This window comes from Mirounga leonina, unplaced genomic scaffold (genome assembly GCF_011800145.1).
Source record: "Mirounga leonina isolate KUSES-001 unplaced genomic scaffold, KU_Mleo_1.0 Mir_125, whole genome shotgun sequence".
NCBI classification, from domain to species: Eukaryota; Metazoa; Chordata; class Mammalia; order Carnivora; family Phocidae; genus Mirounga; species Mirounga leonina.
Genome location: NW_023270305.1, coordinates 63,205,299 through 63,227,071, shown reverse-complemented (window position 1 = coordinate 63,227,071; position 21,773 = coordinate 63,205,299). Strand labels below are relative to the sequence as shown.

The window sequence follows — 21,773 nt, the reverse complement described above, 5'->3', positions numbered from 1 at the left end:
TACTAGCTTGACACAGTCCTATTCCACATTTGTTATTTAATCATATCCAGTCTTCTGCCATTTTTAGATCTCTTCTCATGTGTCTATACACTATTCCCTTAATGAGATATCAAAGCAAGGACCATATTTAATATTCTCTGACAATCTATACTACCATGTACAGATTTTGAATGTAGTATGTACTCATAAAATATTGAGTTACTTGATGTTTCCAAAACATTTCTTGAATCTGTCACCGAGAATATATAAAAATCCTTATTCAGTTAATTTACTTGTCCAGTATTGCTGCTACCTAGAGTAATTAATCTTAAACAGACACAGGGAAGTCTGGAGGCTAGGAATCAGTAGAACCTATGTGCCAGCTCTGTCATGAGCTAGACACAATGCATTTCATCTCTCTAGACTGGAAAGGATGTGGTGTGCATGAATATCAAGGTAGACATTCTGTCAGACACCTTTGTGCCCTGCTTCACATCCTTTTGGTCCATCTTTTACTCTAGCTGTTACCATAGCAACTAGCTACATACAGACTTAACTTGGCAGACACTGGTTGCAGTTGGACTGATTGTCTCATTTTCTGCCCTGGACTTCTCTACCACCTCTGAGTGGGACACTTAAAGGAAGCTTCTCTACCATTCAGAGACATGTACAATACAAATCAGGAAGTGCAAGAGAGTTAATACCCCACAGGGCAACTTTTGACTAGTGGTCAACTCCTCTCTTCCATTCTTTGGGTGAAGAATTCTGAATATATTCTAAATGACACTTAAGAGGGACTCTAGCATGATTGAACCCCCATTACCTGATGGTGATGAGCTGATAATAAATTCCTGAGGTGGCTTTCCCTCTTTGTTTTCTTCTCCTTAGTCATCCAATCTCTTTCTCTGGGTTTGAGTATAAAAATAAACTACTCCCATATAAGTCCTTCCTCAGACATGTTTTAGAGCACCTAGGCTAAGACAAATACCAACTTGCACTGAATCTCACATTTACATAGATTCCCTGTTGGTTGTTGTTACCCTTTACTCCAAATCTGTTTCCAGTTGCAGCCCAGCCTGCCCTGTTTCTCTTCCTTCCTTTATTGTAAAGTTTCTAGAAAGAGTTCTGTATCTTTTGTCTTCATTTTCTTCTATCCCATTCCTCTCCAACCTCCTCCCAAGTTTTTCATGGTACATCTGTCCACCAGAGCTTACTTTGTTATGTGCCAAATGCACCAATCCATAACCAATAAATCTAATGAGCAATTTAAATTCTCTTTTTAAAACATCTTTTAGGAGAATTCAGTACTTTTTCCCTTTCCTGTTAGTTTCTGTCATTTTGCACTCTTTTGTTTTGTTCTTCTTACTCCTTTTTATTTTTGACTCCATCTTTACCCTGAGTCTTTTGCCTTTTTTCTTTATAATCTTGCTGGGAAGATCTCCTTTCCCATGGCTTTAAGTACTATCAATATGGTGACAACTCATAGGTTCATACTTGACTTCTGACTGCTATAGTCTGTCTCTAATTCAAGTTTCTTTATATATTCTTCTGAATGTCCCACTGACAGAGCAAACTAAATTTGTTCACTCGCTACTTCCATCAAACCACTCCTCCTCAATTCTTTCTCAAAAATATCACTACCATCTATCAGTTGTGTGTTATAAACGTGACAGTTACACTTGTCTTCTTCACCCTCACTCCGCAACATCAGTACATCCCAAAATCCTCTTAGTTTCCATTTCCAAAAGATTTCTTGATTCCATACAATGTCTTCCAACACTACTGATACCCTCCTAGAATAAGCCATCATCATCTTTCCTCTAGATCTCTGCAATAGACTCCTGCTTCCCATACACATAGTCTTGTCCTTTTCTAACCCATTCTCCATACAGAATCCAGAGCATTCTTAAAAAAAAAAAAAAAAAAGTAAATCAGATTGTTTTAGTCTTCTGCTTTTCTTTAGTTCATTTCCATTATAGAATTTATATTTCTTACTACCTACTCTTGGACCCTATCTCATGCCATCCTCCCACTGCACTTGAGCCCCAGTGGCTTTCAGTCATTTCCTCACATACACTAAATTGGCATTTGGACATGCTCTATATGGAAGGCTCACCACCCACTCCTTGCTTGGTCCCTCTCAACTGATGCTTCAGGGGTCAGTTGCAAATCTCATTTTTTCAGTGAAGAGCTCCCTGACTGCCAATTTAAATTAAGGCCTCTGATTTAGTCCCAGTATAATCATGTCTTCTTTACCATTTTTTTCTTTTTAGCACCCATCAAAATTCTAAACTATACATTTTGTGTTTATTTGTTTAATATCATTTTCTTCCACTAGATTGTGAATGGTATGGATGCAGAAATCATGTTTTTCCTGAAAACTCAGTGTTGGCACAGTGGTTGGCACATATAATATGCTTGATGTTTATCAGGCCAGGCAATGTGCTATGTGCTGTTAAGAGATGAGCACAAGAAAAGGAATCATTCGCTACCTGTGTTCATCACACCTGATGTTTTTGACATTATATGGATGGTAACCTGGCTCTCTCTCTTAATGAATATGACTTCTACAGCATTGAAAGAGGAAAGAATTTATGATTGTCAGTGAGAATGGTACATTATTTAATATCAATAGCATGAGCTTCTGAAGCCACGATACTTAAGGGATATCTGTAAATGTCTATAGTTGCACATTGAAATCTTTGGTTTTTATAGAAAATACACAGCAAAATGGTTAAAATTATTCCAGTACTGCTAGGTTTAAGACACTTAAGAAGATCTAGTGACCATCTAGTGAGATGGATTATTGGTGATAACTCTATAGCTAAGACTCTCCATAACCCCGAGATAACTCGGGAAATGGAGTTCGAACGAACACTTAGTTTTCAATTCATTTTTCCCCTTTGACCAATAAATTCATGTCTGATGGAGGCTGGAAGTGGGTAATCACCTAGGAGCTCCTATATCTCAATGGGTTTGCTTTGGTCAAATGACTGCTGCAAAATTATTTTGATTCACTCAACTGTGGTTTATCTTCAAAAACAGGTAAAGGCCTGAGGGTAAAATGTCAGCAAATTTAAGTTCTGCAAAAGGATCTTCTAAAGAAAAGCTTACAGTTATCCCCTCTCAACAGTGAGTTTCACATTCTGAGCTAGTGTTAACACCTTTCATGCTGAACTGTTGCTAATCTTTAGGTCACAGGAATGAAAATGGGCACTGCTTCTGTCGGGGTGAACTTAGTGAGGTTCCTTCTATTGATGGGAAAAATTCCCACTATGTGCTGCCACGTAACAAGATAATGGACTTGCCTTTTAGTATATTGCTGCCAAAGCAAGTGCTATACTTGCCTTTTATGGACAGGTGACTCCACAGCTCTGAGGCTCATTGTTGTAAACATCATTAGTGCTTTTATTAACGAGTCGTTGTCTCTAAAACTGTGTGTGCTCTTACTTGTATTGCTTTGGACTATATGCCTTCCTTCCATACAACCTCTGTCCCATCCAAGAGAGCATACCAAAGACCATCTCCTGACTTCAGAAAGCTTGCAGGTGAATTGACTTCAGGCTAGTACAGATGAAATACTCAGACTGGTGTAGTGCTAAACCGTATGTTACTTATTGAGTGTCTTAGGAATTCAGAGAAGGGGAGAACAATGTGGGTTGGAACAGTCATGGAGGACTTCTTGTAGGAAGGAAAGAAAACCAGATTTCTGGGTGAGTATAGAGCTTTATTGGCCTGAATGAGAGAAGTGAATGCAAGTGGCTTGACCACAGGAGGGCTGTGGGGGAACAGAGGAAGATGGAACAGACAGGGAAGGAGGAGGCAGTATCTTAAGCCTTTACAACTACGTAGGGGAATGTGGACCTTAAGGTGCTGAAAGAGCAAGTATGACTTGAGGACTCTCTGAGCAGAGGTAGCCCATGTTTTCACCATCCCATAACACTGGGCTTAATAGTGGTGGTCAGGACAAACCAATTGGTGGTTGAGACCCTAATGCATAATCCACTGAACTGAGAGAAGTCAGGAAAGAAAGACCCTCTCCATCACACATGCTAGCCAAGAATACAATTCTTGGCAGGGAATGATCAGTTCTGAGACTGTGTGAATCAACTCTTTTAATCTGTGAACTGAGGCCGAAATAGAGTTCATGCCAGGGACTGGAGGGCCCAATTGAGATGCTTTAGGCAAATTTGATTTAGGAAGGGTATACTGCCAATTATGTGTTCAGGTTAGGGGTCTATAATTTTTGCCAAAGCACATTTCCTACAAGCTAAGGCTGATTGTTGAAATTGAACTCCTTTTTCTACCTTCTAATTGGTTTCCCATGATAGGGAATTTGTTTGCACCTAATTGAGTCTTTTTTTTTTCTTTTTACATTTTAATTATATTATTTAGTCTCCTAGATAAAATGAACTTCTTCCTCCTGACCACTCTGGGAGAAGATAGTTATCCAATGATGGATAAGCAGGAGAATAGACTGTGCTTGATTAATACACGAAAAGACTTCTTACCTTGGGCTCACTGATACTGAGATTTCTATTTACCACAGAGCCTTACCAATTGGGAATTTGAATTTTTGCATACGTCACCACTATATAAGATGCTAGCTAGCTAATGTGTACTCTCTGAATCACTAAGTAAAGATTGTTAGGTAGAATCCCACAATCTTGGAGTTAGATGGCAGTGTGTAAGAAGCTGTGGTACAATGAAAAGGGGCTTGTACTTAACATTAGGGACCCTGGACTTGAATGCCTTTCCTCTTACCAGCTGGACGATACTGAGTACTTCACTTGCTTTTTCAGAGCCTCAGTTTCTCTGTACAATGACTTTATGTAAAGAATTACATGAGATAGTGGAGAGCCTGGTTTCCTGCCTCCCCCATCTCCTAACTTCAAAAACTGGGCCCATTTAACACATATTCAGCTTAAACTCTGCCCCCCCCCCCCCCCCGCCAGCCTCCATGGAAAATAGACTCTTTAGTAATGGGGGCGGAATTAATGAGCCCAAGAGCAGGATTTTAAAGAGCTCAGCCCTGTTAACGTGGCTGCATATTCTGTTTTGACCTAATATCCTGGCTTAATAATTAGACTCTGGTCCTCTTCTTAGAGCATAGAGCAAAGCTTTTGAAACTAGCATCTCCAGTGCTAGAGGATCTGGGTTCAAGACGTGGGGCCTTAAGAGCGTTAGGTGATGTCTCTATGACTCTGATCCTTCATCTTGTACTCAGGGAAATGATAAGATGCACCTTACAGGAAACCTTAGCACCATGTTCAGGCACTGTTCTTGGTCTTTCTCCAGCCTTGTATTCCAGTTGCACCAAGACCCTGCATGATTTCCAGGTTCCCCTAGGACCTGGACCATGTCCTACTTCTTTCCAGTTCTCATGGGTACTGAAATGGCATTTCCACATCCAGGTCAATGTTGTCCCTGTGGGACCTCCATGATGCCAGAGCGGGTGGGTCTGTTATCTGCTGCCTGAGGCTCCTTGTACTCTGTTGCAACACCAGGAAGCCACAGCTACCTTTCCCAGATTCTTCTTGCGCCCTCTAATTTCCTTTGGCTACTTCTGATAAAGGTACCTGAATCAACCTTCTTGCCTGTCTGATTCTGTGTTTCTGGGTCCTGATTTTATTATCACCTAGAAGTTTGTGGGTCATCTCAAGGAAAATTACTGCAAAGAATTGACAAAATTGAAGACTTAGACATTTTTAACAAAAATAAAAGTGATCCAAATAGGTTTATATTTTCTGTGATAACAAATGAATTTGAAATAATGCTACAGAGCAGATATTTTTAAATTAGGCACTTTAGATTTGTCTCTTTAAGGGAAAGGTGATATATATATATATATATATATTTTTTTTTTTAAATAATTTATTTATTTGACACAGAGAGAGAGAAAGAGCACGCACAAGCAGGGGGAGTGGCAGGCAGAGGCAGAGGGAGAAGCAGATTCCCTGCTGAGCAGGGAGCCCAATGCGGGACTTGATCCTAGGACCCCGGGATCATGACCTGAGCTGAAGGCAGTTGCTTAACCAACTGAGCCACCCAGGCACCCCAGAAAGGTGATATATTAATAATGAGGAGGAAAACAATGCATTTGAAGAAATTTATGCTATGTAGGGACAATTTGGAAAAAAAAGAATGGAAATAATTTATTGCTGAAAATGATACATGTCATCATTGATGAAAACTCATATATTTTAAAATTATGGAAACAACTTTCTAACCTGTTCAAGTTTTTTCACTGAGTTTTGAACACATTCACTGGAAATATAAAAATGCAATATCTTCCAGGTAGTTTGTAAGAACATCTGATTGACATTAGGGAAGAAAATTTCCTACCTGAATTTCATAAACACATTAGCATGAAAGTATAGGATTGAACACTGAGTCTGATGACTCAGAGTACTGCTGTAGGCTCGTCTTCCATGAGATCTACTTATTTTAGTGACACTTTGTTCTCAACTTTGACAGACCTCGAAAGCTAGTATTGAACGACCTGTGAGCTGCTTCTCCAGTGTTAAACTAAGGATTAAAAAATAATGAAGCACATCCTATGACATTGCTTTCTCTAAAAATATTTTCACTATAATTAGTGAGAGCAAAATAGGCTTTTTGTGCCATATAAAATATTATATAATGAGACAAGATGTAAACTTAAAAGCGTATTATTTATTCATCTTGGTTTCATGCTTCAAAATATTTTTTGTGTATATTTTGTCATGTGCACATTAATACTGCAATTGTATGTGTATCTACTTTATAAATAAGGTTATTTGGGGATGTATGTTTGCTTTTTTTTTTTTTTTCTTCCCTGATGGGGTGAAGAATCAAGACCATGTTGTCCAATGTGTAAGATATTTTGCTTGGAAAAAGAAGCCTGTAATTCTGAAGGGCTGCCAGGTGGAAATGGTAATAGATTTGTGTTGCTCTCGATAGGTATAGGATTAATAATAATAATGGTCAACATTTATTGAACATTTCCTATGCACCAGGCACCACACCAAGCACTTAACATTGATCGTTTTATTTATTCCTCTTCTCTCCTTAGGAGACAGGTATCATTACCATAATCATATCAGAGCGGAGGAGGCTCAGCTGATAGAGGTCCAGTAATTTTCACAAAGCTACACATAAGGAGGGAAGAGCTGGAGGTTGAGTCCACATCTTTCTTACTCTATAAATTTGGGGCTGTTAATATTATCAGGCTTAGCATAATGATTGACTGTCATTCATTATGAAGATTGCCACAGAGGAATGAATGGACTGTATAGCTAAGCACTTGGCTCCTTACCTCTGGAAATCTGTCCAACTAAATGCCTGGAAGGGTTGCTTCATCCGGGGCCTGATACTGAAATTTGTAATAAGAAACAAATATTTCATGTTTGTCCCCCTTCATTGTGCAGAACTTCTGGGTTGATGAACATGTAGAGATTTGGAGAGAGTGGTGGTCATGGAAGCTCTAAATATTTTCCTCACACCTTGCCCTACACATCTATTCCATCTGGCTGTTCCTGAGTTATATCCCTTTATGATAAGCTGGTAGCTAGTAAGCAAAATGTTTCTTTGAGTTCTATAAGCCACTCCAGCAAGTTAGCTGAACCCAAGGAAGGATCATTGTGTCAAGTGAACTTTGGCTCATTTTCTACTTGCATCTTCAGAGCTTTTAGGGTGGCCCCCTTTAGATGACCACCTTGAGAGGTAAGGTAAGAGAATCTGAGTAACTCCTCTAAAATTGTATGGAATATGTTAGCCACAGAGTAAGATTCATGCTCCCAGCCCAACTATTAACCTCTACACATACCATGGCTGGGTACAAAAAAATCATATGCTCTAATGGCAAACTGAATCAAGGAAACTGAAGAAAAATATTAGACAAAACGGGCCTGAATGTAAAAAAAAATTAAAGTTTATGATGGGCTAATGTGCAGCTAGCTGTCACTGTTGATGTTATTTGTGCTTCCAATTCAGAGCATGCTGTAGGATACCTTTGTATCCTTAGCTAGGGCATATCTCACGTAACAGGATATCCATGTTGGTTTTGCCTGAGACACCAAGGGATGAGAGATGCTACATTCCAGTTACATAGTTCTTAACCTCTCATGCAAATTGAACACAAAAATGGTGTAGAGATCTTGCAAGAAGGGCATCTGGGGACGATTGTGAATAGGCCCTTCCCATGCCCCTCCATGAGGAAGTGTGGGGGTGGCTAGCTGCTTCACATAGGTTGAGAAAGGGACTTGAAGAAGACCAAGTGGCAGGTTTTATAGCCGTCTCTTCCTGCTTAGGGGACGTAGAGACCAGTGTCTGACTTGGACCAGGTGAGAGGCTGACTACAATGACAGTAGACCAGAGGACTACTTTGGGAAGTAACTGCAGTCTTAAGAGCTGATTACACAGGTCACAGTTCTGATCCAGATGTGTCTCTGATGAAGGAAGGACTGGAACAGACCTTGGCTTACATGTGTGTAGCACATATGATTGACAAAGCTATTGTGTGTTATGTCATGTGACCTGACAGTGAGTTTCTGAGATGAGCATGATTATGATTTGCATCTTAGAGATAAGGGAGGCAGTGCTCAGAGACATTACAAAAAAATCGTATTTCTAGACTCAAACCAGAAAGAATCATAGTTAACACATAGTTAACCAATTACCTTAGCAAGGGTTAGGCCGCGTTATAAAGGCCTTCCTGTATGGAAGTCCTTTAGTCCTGCTCACACTCTAGGAGAAAGGTAGTATTATTAGCTCCATTTTATGGATAACTGAAACTTTCGAAGCCTCCGTTTTCTTGACTGGTCTGCTAGAAAGTGGAAGAAATGGCATCTGAACTCTGCACTCTGGGTCCTGTGCCTTTCCTGCAATGTTCTTTCTGTTATAGCACATTGGCTACATAAGGACTTTTAAAATCTTAAGTTCTCTGTAGGTTAAATTCACTGCCAACACAGCACTGCCAAGTGGCAACCTTTTGGGACCTGCTTGGATGCCAATGTAAGAATAACTTCAATCAAGCTACCAATTTGTGGCAAGCAGTTACTTTTAAAATACATAGGGGAGTCACAAAAGAGTTAATATTTTAAACAGTTTGCACACCCTTCCTCACGACTCATTTCTAAAAATTATTTAGGAAGTTATTTCTTAGGTACACTTTGACTCAGCCTGAGTAGATGATCACAAGTTCCAAATGGCAAACATTAATAAGGTGTCAGTCTTGTGCTCAGAACACTGAGTACATTATGTTGGCTTCATCCATGCTCTACACCTTCCCCGCTGTGGTGTGCCAGAAAGTGGGATGAACTGGGTTGGAGGCAGGCATTCCTGGCTTCCATTCTATCAAGTACATAATCTCTGAGCTTCAAAATCCTCATTTGTAAATTGGGCAAGATACATGCATACTATTTTTGGAAGATTGTTAGATGAGATGAATAGATGCTCAATAAATACCAGTTTCCCTATTTTTCGTGCCCTAGGATCGTTTCTTAATCACATTTTGTGAGGTTGGGCAATTCAGTCACCATCCATGAACCTCAAATTTACCACCCATAAAGTGGCGCCATCAGAAAATATCTCGCAGGACTTTTTTTTTTTTTTTTTTAAAGATTTATTTATTTATTTGACAGAGAGAGACACAGCGAGAGAGGGAACACAAGCAGGGGGAGTGGGAGAAGGAGAAGCAGGCTTCCCGCGGAGCAGGGAGCCCGATGCGGGGCTCGATCCCAGGATCCTGGGATCATGACCTGAGCCGAAGGCAGACGCTTAACGACTGAGCCAACCAGGCACCCCTCTCGCAGGACTTTTGTAAGACTGTATCAACTAATACTAAGTGCAAGTGCTTTCTTTCTAAGTTACAATTCCTGTTACCCATCCCCATATCCATCAGAGCCTCTTCCAGTTAGCAGTTCTTGCTCTTTTTGCTGCTTCAGACTTTAAAAGCAGTCCCATACCCTGTTTTATCTTCTCCCTTTCTTTTCCTTCTTTATGACAACCTTTGGAAGTAGAGAGGAACATGGTTTTTCTCCTCATTGTGCTTGAGGCCCAGAGGGGTCTGGTTCTCACTGGCAGGACCAGGGCTGGAAGCTGGGTCTATGGCTCTTCTTGGTGTCTTGCAGATTGACTCTGTGTCCACTTGGCTCCTGTGGTTTGTTCCTTGTCCAAAGAGACCTCGATGGTTGACCTTGGCTAAGGGGGGGGGGAGTCACCTGATTTCTTCCCCGCAACCCCCACCCCCCCAAACATCCTGCTGTCTTCCTTGCTCTGCTATCTTTGAAACCCAAACTGGTGAGGGAGGAGCTCACTGCCTCTTGAAATGAACGTTTTTTTGCAGGGTGTTCTCTATGGGTGAACTCATGATTAAGCCACAGCAGAATATTTTTGTAATGTCTGCTGCAGATGAAGATATTCTTCCTTAAAGCATTTGTCACTTCAGCATTCACACTCCGTAATGCCCTCAGATAGTCCTCTAAAAACAGCAGCTTCTTCCCTTCCCCTACCCAGATGGACAGGTTCAAACTCAGACCTGCATTTTCATTAAGGGCCTACTATGTGCAAACCCTGTGCCCCATGGGGGCCCAGAGATGAATTAAACACAGCCCTTACTATGGATTTTTTGACAGCAGACTCAGGTGGTGATATCTCCCGCCACTTCATTGCTCCCCAGTCCTGAGCTGAGTCCCCTGGACTGCGTTCCTTCTGCACCCATGCCTGGGGAAGACCTCTTCCCAGATAGGCATGTCGAGAGTTTGGGAGCAGTGGGGCCATTCTGCTAGAACATGCCTAGGTTTTCATGTCTTTGTTCTTAGCCGATAGCCTACGAACACACATTGTGAAAGAAAAAGCAGATGAGATAAATGAGGGCAGCAAGGAAAAAGTGGGTCCCTCAACAGGTATTAAAGGGAGGCGAGAACCAGGTGCATGAGAGCTGCACAGCCAGCATCCTCTAAAAGGAAAAATGAAGAGCTGAGTGCCTTTTTTTCTTTTTTTAATGCCCGGAGTTGGGGATCTAGCTATGAAGACAATCTAGTTCCCACCTTGGAGTAGCACAGAATCTGGTAACTAGAGTTCTCTTGTGTCGCCCTCTCTCCGTCTTTGTCCTGCCTGCCCCAGCTGCCCATCCTGGCCTCCAGGGGCTGCCCCCAATCCTTAGGGAGAGTCCTGTGTTAGCTCCAACCTCTTAATGTGTGGTGTCTCCCAGGGATAATTGCAAATGTAAAAGGGTCTGCAAAAGACAAAAACACCCTTTAAACCTCCCAACATTGAGACTGCAGTGGTGGGAGATGAGGCAGGAGTTCGTTTTTCATGGAGGTGCTGCTTTGCCTGATGCCCTTCAGGTTTGCTGTTGGAGTTGTCGCTCCTCCTGCCTGTGCCTGAGGCAGCCCCTGCTGGGATCTGGCCCTCCCAGGCCAGCTCCAGTGGCTGCCGACTGCTGTCTGCCTTTTAAGCCTCACCCCCACTTCTATGGTCTCCTGGCCTCTGCTGAGGCTGGCTATGCTCATGTGTGAGGGGCTGAAGTGGCAGTGATAGATCCTATGCCTGTCCTTTAATTCCAGGAGTTGAGCAGCTGCTGTTCCTAATTTAAGAGTAAATCTCTAGCTGGTTTAAGTTCTTAATGTACCCGGAGGATCTCAGCTCTTGAAAGGTCTACGTGAATCCTAGAGAAGAGGAGCCTGATCTGGGAAATACAGTGTTCTGCAGGATGCTGTATTTTCCCACTTGCAGTAAGAATTTCTCCTTCCATGCAAGGTGCCTCGTGCTGGGTCTGAATAGGCTGAACCGGCAGCCACACCGGGAGCCCCAGATTTGTGAAGATCACGGTTTAGACTAGAGAGTTAGAAGAGATCTTAGAGGATGTGTAGTCCAGTTTCCTCTTCTCATTAACCTCTTTAAGCATATTATGTCCATTTTGCAGATGAAGAAACTGAGACCTAAAAGGATCAGTCATCACTGTCGGGGGAAGTGGGAGCTATGCTAGCACTGAGGAAGACATCAGGGCTGAGCTTCATACAGCTCATCTGAGACTTGTTTCTCTCTGAATCCTCGCTAGACTTGTCTTTATACATCTGACTTCTGGTGATGACAGACAGGCCTTAGTTCAGAATTAACGAGGTGAGGATACACCTACCTCATGAGAAGGTATATGCAATGAGAAAACAATTCAGAGAATCCACAAGTGGGTTGAGTATGGTTGTCTACGTGCTATTGGGGGGGATCCTTTGGGACTTATGTGTCCCTCCAGAAACCTCCATACCTGGAGTCTATCATTATCAATTCTTGGGTTTCACATTGCCTTTTCTAGGCATCTCTTTTAAAAATGGAAATTCCTCTAGGAAGAAGAACATCAAGACCTGAACATATTGATGTACACGGATGGATCAAGTAATAGTCTTGCTGATGGAAAAGACCCAGGCTTCTTGTAGGAGAAAACACAGGGAACAGGTTAGAGGAATGAGGAGGGGAGGTGAGCAGTATGAAAACATCACCTTCTTGATGATCAGGCCCTCAGTTAAGAGGAGGTTTTTGCCCTCCTTGAACTGACATGCTCAGGCTGAAATCTCATCCTGAACTTCAGCATTTCAGAAGGAAAATCTGACCATAGTTTGCCTAGCATTGACAATGGCAGGCAGAGTTGGCTCTGCTAGACATCTAACTGATGAAAGAAACAATTGTATAATTTCCACTGTGCCCAAACATTTCTGTAGTCATGACAACATCCTTAGATCCTTACAATACTGACAGCCAGGGAGATAGCTAATAATTTCTTTCCAATAATCACCAGCCCCTGTGTAAAAGGACTTCTGGCCCCATCTGCAGGATGGTTCTATGTGGGAGGTGGTTAGGGGAGGCATGGGAGAAGGAAGGCTTTGGGGGTTACTAGAGGTGAGGGTCAAAATCCCTGCAGTCCCTTGGGTCCATGTCTCACCTAGACGTAAATCACATATCTCTTTTTTGGAAATGTGTCCCCAGTTGAACCATGCCTCCCCAATCCTCCAGGTGCCACCATTACTGTACCCTGGGGTTACAGAAGTTGCCCCTTAGCAGGTCTCCCTTGAGTGTATAGTCTGTACCCTCCTCCTGGTCAATCTACAGCCCAAATCATTGTCATCTTGTCACTCTGCTGCTCAAAATCTCTTATGGCTTACTCTTTACTGTGGTAGTAGGCCTGAACTCCCCTGCCTTAATTTCTTTTTTCTAATCTTACCCAATCTATCTTAATGCAGTCATCGTCCTCAGTGTGTATCTTCTTTTTAGCTGGGACTCAGTTTCTCCCCCTTCATCTGCCTGCTTCATGGTCCTTTTACTTTAAATGCATTTGTTCATCTCTTTTTTTCCACAGGAAATTCCTTTTTTTTAATTTAATTTTATTATGTTATGTTAATTACCATATATTACATCATTAGTTTTTGATGTAGTGTTCCATGATTCATTGTTTGCATATAACACCCAGTGCTCCATGCAGAATGTGCCCTCTTTAATACCCATCACCAGGCCAACCCATCCTCCCAGCCCCCTCCCCTCTAGAAACCTCAGTTTGTTTCTCAGAGTCCATAGTCTCTCATGGTTCATCCTTCTTTTCTGTCTTTCCAAACTTTATTTATCCCTCAAGTTGCAGCTAAGTGCTGCCTATCCCCATGAAGTGTCCCCTGATTACTCCAGCCCAAAGCATTAGGTCAGTCCTCTCACATATGACCAGTACTGCACAGCTCTACAGATGTGTTATTGCCAAGGATTAATGGATGCTAGCTAGCCTTTTCTCCACAAAAGACTGAGCTCCTTGATAGCCATCCATAGATGTCTCCTATATCTCTCACAAGGCCATCCCCTCCATCCTTTCTCAACCACCCCCTTTCTAAAACATTACTCTCTATTTGGCCCGCTTTATCTTTCTGTGTACTACTAACACCACCTAACATTATCCAACATTGTCTCTTCAACTAGAATCTAAGTTCCATCAGGGCAGAGGCTTCATCTGTCTTGGCACTTTTTGTATACCCAACAACTATTACAAAGCCTAGAATATAGTATGAGCTCAATAAATGATTGTTGAATGATTGAATGAGTTTTTATTTATTGGCCAATTCACATCCAAAATGATGGAGGAGAAAAGGGGAGGCACCAATCCTTACCACTATGTACATACTTTTAAAAACCCTCATATGGTCCTTTTCCCATCAGAATAGAGAGCCAAACTTTGCCGTACACACAGAATACTCCAATTCATAGGGACACTGCACATTCCTGTCAGAAGAGTCCTGCAATCAGGGACTACAGGCAAGGCCAGCTTACTGCTGCAAAATGCATGGACTTTTACTACCCTGCCTACTTCTTGGATTGATGTGAGGTTCCAATGCAATAAAGTATGATAAAAAGTATTAAACTGTAAATCAACATAAAAGTGGGAAGCATAATGCAACCAGCTGGTGGTGTGAAGAACTGGAATTAATTTTTACGGAGATGGCAAAGGGATATTGTGGACAACAGGTATTGAAAATAAACATTAAAAGGAGGGGTGAGGAGCTCTCCATTAGAACTCTGAAGGGTAATGCAGTTTTGCTTGTTTGGAAGGACCTTTCTGGATATGTCAGGAGTTCAGTAAGAAGGATGCCTTTTTCCTTTGAGAAGTACAAATGATGTATTTCCACATTTGAATGCTGGTCAGTGGATTCTTTGCAAAACAAAAAGTTAAAAAGGCTTTCAAAAACTTTAGGAATACTGGAGGGGGAAAATATCCTACCATCACCACTGCTGTCATTACCATCATCAAATTAATCCTCACAACAATCTCAAAAGGTAGGTATTACTTTGGTTTTTTTAAGCATAGGAGAGAACTGTGGTACAAAGAGATGAAGTCTCCTTTGTGGGCTCTCTTAGCTAGTAACAGGGGCAAGAGTTTAATAGGAATTGCTAACACTTAGAATTTTCTAAATGTCAGTCATTGTTCTCAGTAACTTCTTTCCTACAGTACAAAGGTACAGGTAATGTTATTCCTGGTTTATAGAAAGGAAAACTGAGGCTTGGAGAAGTAAAACCATTACCTAAGGTCACACAATTGAGAAGGGCGGGAGCCAAGACCTGAGCCCGGACAGGTGGCACTACTCAGTGCTGCTTATTGAGTCCTTTGAGATGTCCAACATATGGTTCAACTTTTATCATCAGAGAAGCTACTTTCATTACTCATTCTAAATGAAATGAGAAAGCAATACAGAACAGAGAGTGAAGGACTTAGCAGAGGGATGGGGAGAAACAGCCTGAATTGCTAGGGTGAGTCCCAGTGAAGACTCTCCTGGAATTATCCCTGGCTGGAGAAAGCAGATGGTATGGCTACCATTAACAGGGATCCTAAGGAGGGTCTAACAAGCCTGTGTGTGAGTAGAAGATGGTTGTCAGTTGGGGAGGGGCCCTTCTCAGCTGTGTGAAGGGTTTGCTAAGATGGAATTAGAGTTTATTGAGAAGTAAAGAGCAATATCCAGCTGCCTGAGAATTACATTGACAGGATGCAAAGGCAAGAGAATATTGTGTAAACCTTATTTACAGATCAATAGGTAATCTTTCATACACAAAAGGTCAGCTCCAGGAAGGCAGAGCTGTACAGAAAGAAATATTGCCTGCAAATACAATATTGACTTAAAAAATGCACCAGATGAATCCTTTGATGTATATTCTTCTAGTCAAAGTACATTTCTTTATTCATGAGTTTTTTTCTAACCACTTTAGGTTCCTCGGTGAAGTATGAAGGCAGCAATGAAGAACATTGATTTCCAGTTGTCTTGAATTCTGTGTCATCAAATGATCAGCACGAAATGGAATCAGTGCTGAAAATTTCAAAACAACATTTCTGTGTGTGTGTGTGGCAATTAGGATATTCAAGTCAAATGGAAACTTACCTCTAACCCCTTGTAATTTCCTGCTTTGGTGGCTGTGATGATAAACATTTATCCTGGCTTCAGGAAATAAACAAGTATTCAATCCTACTGGTCCCCTTTGGATCCTTTCATCCATTTTGTGTTTCTTCTTCGCCTTGAGGCTAGTAGTTCATCATCCCAAAGAATATCTGAAACCGTAGCCATCTACGTCCACCTGGCTGCTGGATTGTGAGGCCATTATGAGGGCTGCTCAGACACAGGTAAGCATGGAAGGAGAAGGAAGCTCAGCTGGGCTTTGTGTCCATTATGGGCTCGTTCAGATTAGAGGTTCAACTAATTGACATCCCTTATCGGTATGGAAAATTTTTCAAAGGGCCACAGCTTGAGCCCCAAATAGAAGTATTGCTGGTAGAAGTGCCATTGGAGTGCGGAGTTGCTGGGGTTCCCAGGGTCACCATGTGCCATATCCTAAGGAAGACTGTGCAGCTGGGAAAAGCGCACCCTTGGCAATAAAGTCAAAAGACTGAAGATGGACCACGCTTCCTGATGGAGATCAGCATGCCAGTGAATGTGAAAGAATTTTACTCACTGTAGAATTCTATGAATATTTTTCTCAGAGTAATCAAGGAGGATACTTTGACAATGACACAGTTCCTCCAAACTGCTTACAAGTTCTTTTCCCAAATGCTCTGAGAATAATAACCTCCTCCTATGAAAGGATGTGGCTGGAACTGGTCACCTACAGCTTTGTTTGGACTTGACAGGGGAGCCAGGTGGGACTGGGGACTAATCAACACCTCAAAGTGAGAAAAGGACACGGGGAGGGGGGGAGTGGGGTTGGATTTGATGACTGATGGCATAGATTTTAGCCTCTTCCAGAATCAAAGTCATAGCCTGGCCCCTCTATTTGGTCACAGTTCCCATTCCTCCCCCTGGGGCTATACCTTCCATGCCCACAGCCTCCCAAGTTCTTCCCCAGCTCTCACCCCCGTAGAGGGAAACCTAAGGGTCCTTATTAATAAGAGTGGATGGTGTTGACCATAATGTATAGGCCAATATTGGGTCTGATTCTAGATCTCTTGATTTCAAACTTTGCAATGATTCCTCATCCCTTATTCACATGCTCCCAGCGCACCATTCTGGCTATTGTTCGTGCTGTTATTATCCAACACTACGGAATATGTATGTGTAGGGGTCGTTTTCTTTTTGGGTCTGTCCTCTGAAGGAATGCTTCTCATTACATGTATGTGAGTGGCAGTCCTCCTGTGGATGTCTTTGCTTGCCCTAACATGATTTTATTCTGTTATTAAAGGCTCTGTGGCCCCCATATTCCACTCAGACTTTTTCTAAGAGGAGAGGGAGAGAAAGAAGGGAAGATGGCAGTTGGAAGGGAAAGAAGAAAAGAAGGAATGAAATAAGCCAACTGGGTAACAGGCACTAATAATTTTATGTATGTATAGCTTTTTTTTTTTTTTTTCTTTTTAGAGCGAGAGAGGAGAGCACATGCACATGAGCAAGGGAAGTGGGAAGGGCAGAGGGAGAGAGAGAATCTTAAGCATGCTCCATGCCCAGCAGGGCTTGAACTCACAACCCTGAGATCACGACTTGAGCCAAAATCAAGAGTCAGATGCTTAACCAAATGAGCCACCCAGGCACCCCTGTTTGTATAGTTACTTATAGTTTGTATACTGAAAAACAGTTTGCAAGGCGTTTTTTACAGGCATAATCTTATTTGTTTTTCACAACCCACCCTATTTACAGATAAGGCAACTGGGGCTTAGAGAAGGTACTTTGCTGTCTACCTAATATCAGTATCCCACCCGGAATCCGGTCCTTCTGCCATCATATATAGTTTTTTTTTTTTTTTCTTTTCTATACCGCTCCATGAAATGTAAAGGAATTTCCCAAACTTGTCTTTTTGAACTTATGACAAACAGTATTAAGTAAAAGCTGAAGATCTTAGTGGCCACCATAACTCTTATTCAGCCCTTACTGGACTTTTCCTGAGAGTGGACTGGTAGACTTTTGTTGGCCAGAAATAATCATCCTACAAAATACTCAGTACATTTATTAATGTTTTCAAATACTTTGTAGTTTATGTAATATTTTCATATATATATCTCACTTGAGGGTCTTATATAAGTGCATCTCAGAAGTTCAGGAATTGGCCCAAGAGTAAGTGGTGGGGTGGAGATGAAGTCTTAGTTTTTTTAATTCTAAGGCCCATGCCTTCTCTGTTAACCCATATTTCCTCTACTGTTATGTGCCTAATCCAGGTTAGCTTCTGCAGACAGTATAGCAAAGTCCATTTAGGAAGCCAGGACTGCCAGGTCTGAAATTAAAAGAGGTCATAACGCTGACTTCTGAGCCTGAGTGGCTGCACTTGTGGGGCACAGTGCAAAATGAAAATGCAGGGCCCTTTGTTAAAAAAAAAAAAAATGTTTAAGCATTTCAAGACCGTGGCAGCAGGGAATTAAACCTAGTGGGAGGCCCTCTGGGTGTGGGGTGCTTTTGAGCATGGAGCCCTGTGTGACTGCATGGGCAGCGTTGGTCCTGCCTCTGACATTAACTCAGGAGTGAACAGCCTTAATTCTTTCTCAGATCCTTTCCAGGGCTCCTATCAGGGAGAGGAAATTCCATGTCATATAGATTCTGTTCTGTTAAATCTTTTATTCCCTTAGTCAGTCAGAGCTGAGGTATACAATGGCCCAGTGTTGCTCATTGTACCTACTAACTCCAGTTCTGGTGGATCAAAATTTAGGGTCAAAGTATCACTAGCAGCTAATAGTAATATGAGCATTTACCATGTTACAGGCAGGGTGTAGAACTTTTTACATGCTTTGGTTGCAAAGATGGCCTCAATTCCTTATCCTTCCTTGTATCCACACACCTTATTTTGTGATTTTGCAGCTTTTCCCATAAAAAAATGGAGTGTGTTTCTTTAGCTTTTGAATCAGGGCTGGCCCCATGAGTTTCTTTGGCTAACAAAATGCTCCAGAAGAGACAGTGTGCTAATTCAGGGTGTAGATCTCAAGAGGCTTGCAAGCTTGAGCTCTGTTGGAAGGCCCCGGACTGCCATTAGAGCAAGCCTATGTTAGCCTGCTGGAAATGAGCACCTCTTGTTGGAGATCTGTCCTCTCAACTGAGACCATCAACAGCAGCCAACCCCATGTGGACCTGCCACCTAACTGTAGTTACTTAAGTGAGCTTAGCTGAGGTCAGGCAAACAGTCCAGGTCAGCAGACACATTCCATGGATCAACTCACAGACAGATGAGAGATAATAAATAGCTGTTGCTTTAAAACTCTTTTTTGGGGGTGGTGGTGGTTATGCATTATTATGTTAATAGGTAACTGATACGCATTTATCATTATTATTTCCATTCTTGTGACAGGGAAATAAGCTGTGAAAGATTAAGTTCTAGCCTGTGATTAGCTGGTGAATGGGCTTAGTGTGACTTGTAGCCCAAGTTCTTATGTGGTATTTTATGGAGCCCTATCATAGCACTCTGTCAAGCACTCAGCTATTTTGGAAGCCATTTGCATGGAAGAAGCAGTGTCTTTGCTGATGTGACATGCCCGAAGGATGGAACTCAAACACTAGGAATCTCTCTGCTGAGAAAATACTATGTCTATTATTAACTAAAACTTACAAAATAAAACACTATAATGTATCAAAGAAAAAAATGTATATATGCAGAACAAATGAGATGCTTTTGAGGTCAAGGTCAAAAGCTAAATGCTAGCACAAATTCTGGCTGCATCTTATTAACACTAAATCATGACTGAGTTCCGCAAGAGGTACATATGACAATTCCATTAACACAAACCATGCCTTATGATGTCTGTTTTAGTAAATGAAAAGAAAAATGCAGTTATATTAGTGGAACTCTCTTATAAAACTAAAATAAAATTCACCAGCAAGTGTCTCCCCCTTCTATGTTAACCCACATCTATTATAAAAAGCAGTTGCTCCCCAGAGTAGCAAGTGGACGTTTTGATAAAACAGGAATACATAATTTGTTTATAGAAGGGGCACCAGAATATAAGAGTTCTTACAAATATCGGAGGTTGGGAAGGCTCTGGAAGGCATCAGGGTCGATATATAGCAGGTTGTTGGCCTTTTCAATTCTACTGTAAAATAGGAAAGAACAAGTACATGAACTCAACATTAAGGAATGCTGTAGTATTTTTCACATTATGCAAAAGGTATCTCAGTCACTCACCTATCCATCCATCCATCCATCCATCCATCCATCCATCCATCCATCCATCCATCATTTCAACAAAGAGTTGAGACCACATGCAGTTCTTTTACTACACTAAACCGTGCAAACTAAATATTAACCCATTTGGCTCTCATAACTAATGTCCTCTTGGCACGTGTTAATCATAACTGAACAAAGCACTGGTTGAGTGTGTCCTTTTCACACAGCACACTGCATCTTTAACCAGTAAATGTCTTTTAGAGACCTCCTCAAGGTTCCTCTGAGGCAGCTAAGAGGGCAGGGATGAGACTAACATGGGGAAAAGAGATTTTGTCTGGTCTGGAGACAAGAGCACATGAGATGGAAAACAATAAAAGGTGAAAAGAAGATGGGAGGAAGGGGAAGGGTGAAGGACAAAAGGGGATTAGGGAAAAAGTAAAGAGGCAAAGGAAAACAAAGATTAGGTGAAAAGCAGTGGACATCTCTGATTTTAACCAAGAAATTGCAGCCGACAGTAGCTGGGAATGTGCTGGTGATTCCCTTCATGTTGTAGACTGAGGCTACTCTCAGAGCTCATGGGAAGTGGTGACTTCTGCCCTCGTTGCCTTTGGTTGGGTCCTGATCAATAGTCTGGAGGTGAGCATGTTCACATTTGGATTCCAGCAGAGAGAGACTGCCCTTTCCTCATCTTGCTGGATCAATGTATATTTGCAGAGATGCTCTGTGTTAATTACTTCCTCCCTGTTTCATTAGCTTTTATATTGCAGTAACCTGTAGCTATCCAGATCCAAGTACCAGGTAATTAATTATTTTAAGTACAGTCAGTGCTACATGGGGGTGAGCACCTCTCCGTGCAGGGAAGAGATGAAAGAGCCGTTCCATTAGCTCTACTGCCCGCCAAACCACAGAGAGGGATGCTTGCTTGACCCTGCTCAGAGAGCTGGCTGCCCTTTGATTCATTTCTTTGACATTCCCTGTGGGTCTGAGACCCTGGTCAACTCTCTTTTCCTAACTAGGACAAGGAGAGACCAAACAGAAGAAAGGAAGGAACAGGAGGGCAATGGGGGAGAATGAGGGAAGGCATCAGTTGCAGAGGTTTAATGGCATTGAGGAATAATGCAGGTGGGAGGCAGAGTGGGTAGAAGGAAGGAAAAGGGATGGGGCAGTCTGCAAGTATGGACAGATCGAGTGTCATTTCTAAACAAATATGTGAATCATGTGAATGTGTATATGTATATATGCTTGGCAAATGCTAAGAGGTTTTTAAAAAAATACCAGAATTGGGATTTATTTTCAAGTCCTTATCCTGCTATGGATTTGGCTGGGTAACTTTAGATAAGTCTTGCAACTTCTCTGTGTCTTTCATCCTCATCTGTAATGCTAAGAAAAGTGGTTCAGTGGCTCTCCTAACTATGTTCTGTGGGAATTTTGTGAGATATTAATACATGCCCCACAGAAGAAACCTTTCCAGTGATATTGGTTGAGAACCCTTAATAAAATATCCTCCTTGGAGATTCTAAGTATATATTTGCATGTTATAGGTTCTGAGTTTTCTTATAGTAAGTGAATCTAACTTTATTTGCCCAATGTTTCCTAATCTTATTTGACCATAGAGTCATTTACCTTTTTAAAAAAACACTTAATACGCAAACAATGAATCATGGAACACTACATCAAAAACTAATGATGTAATATATGGTGATTAACATAACATAATAAAATAAAAA

The 21,773-nt window shown here is 41.6% G+C and overlaps 1 protein-coding gene across 1 annotated transcript in view; it reads right to left on the bottom strand.

Annotated features, from left to right (window-relative positions):
• The window catches only part of FSHR (follicle stimulating hormone receptor), a 165,903-nt gene that overhangs the window by 26,842 nt on the left and 117,288 nt on the right, over positions 1-21,773 (bottom strand). Inside the window, exon 4 of the mRNA XM_035001598.1 lies at positions 19,898-19,972. Coding sequence (XP_034857489.1) covers positions 19,898-19,972 — 75 coding nt within the window. The remainder of the gene's footprint in view (positions 1-19,897; positions 19,973-21,773) is intronic.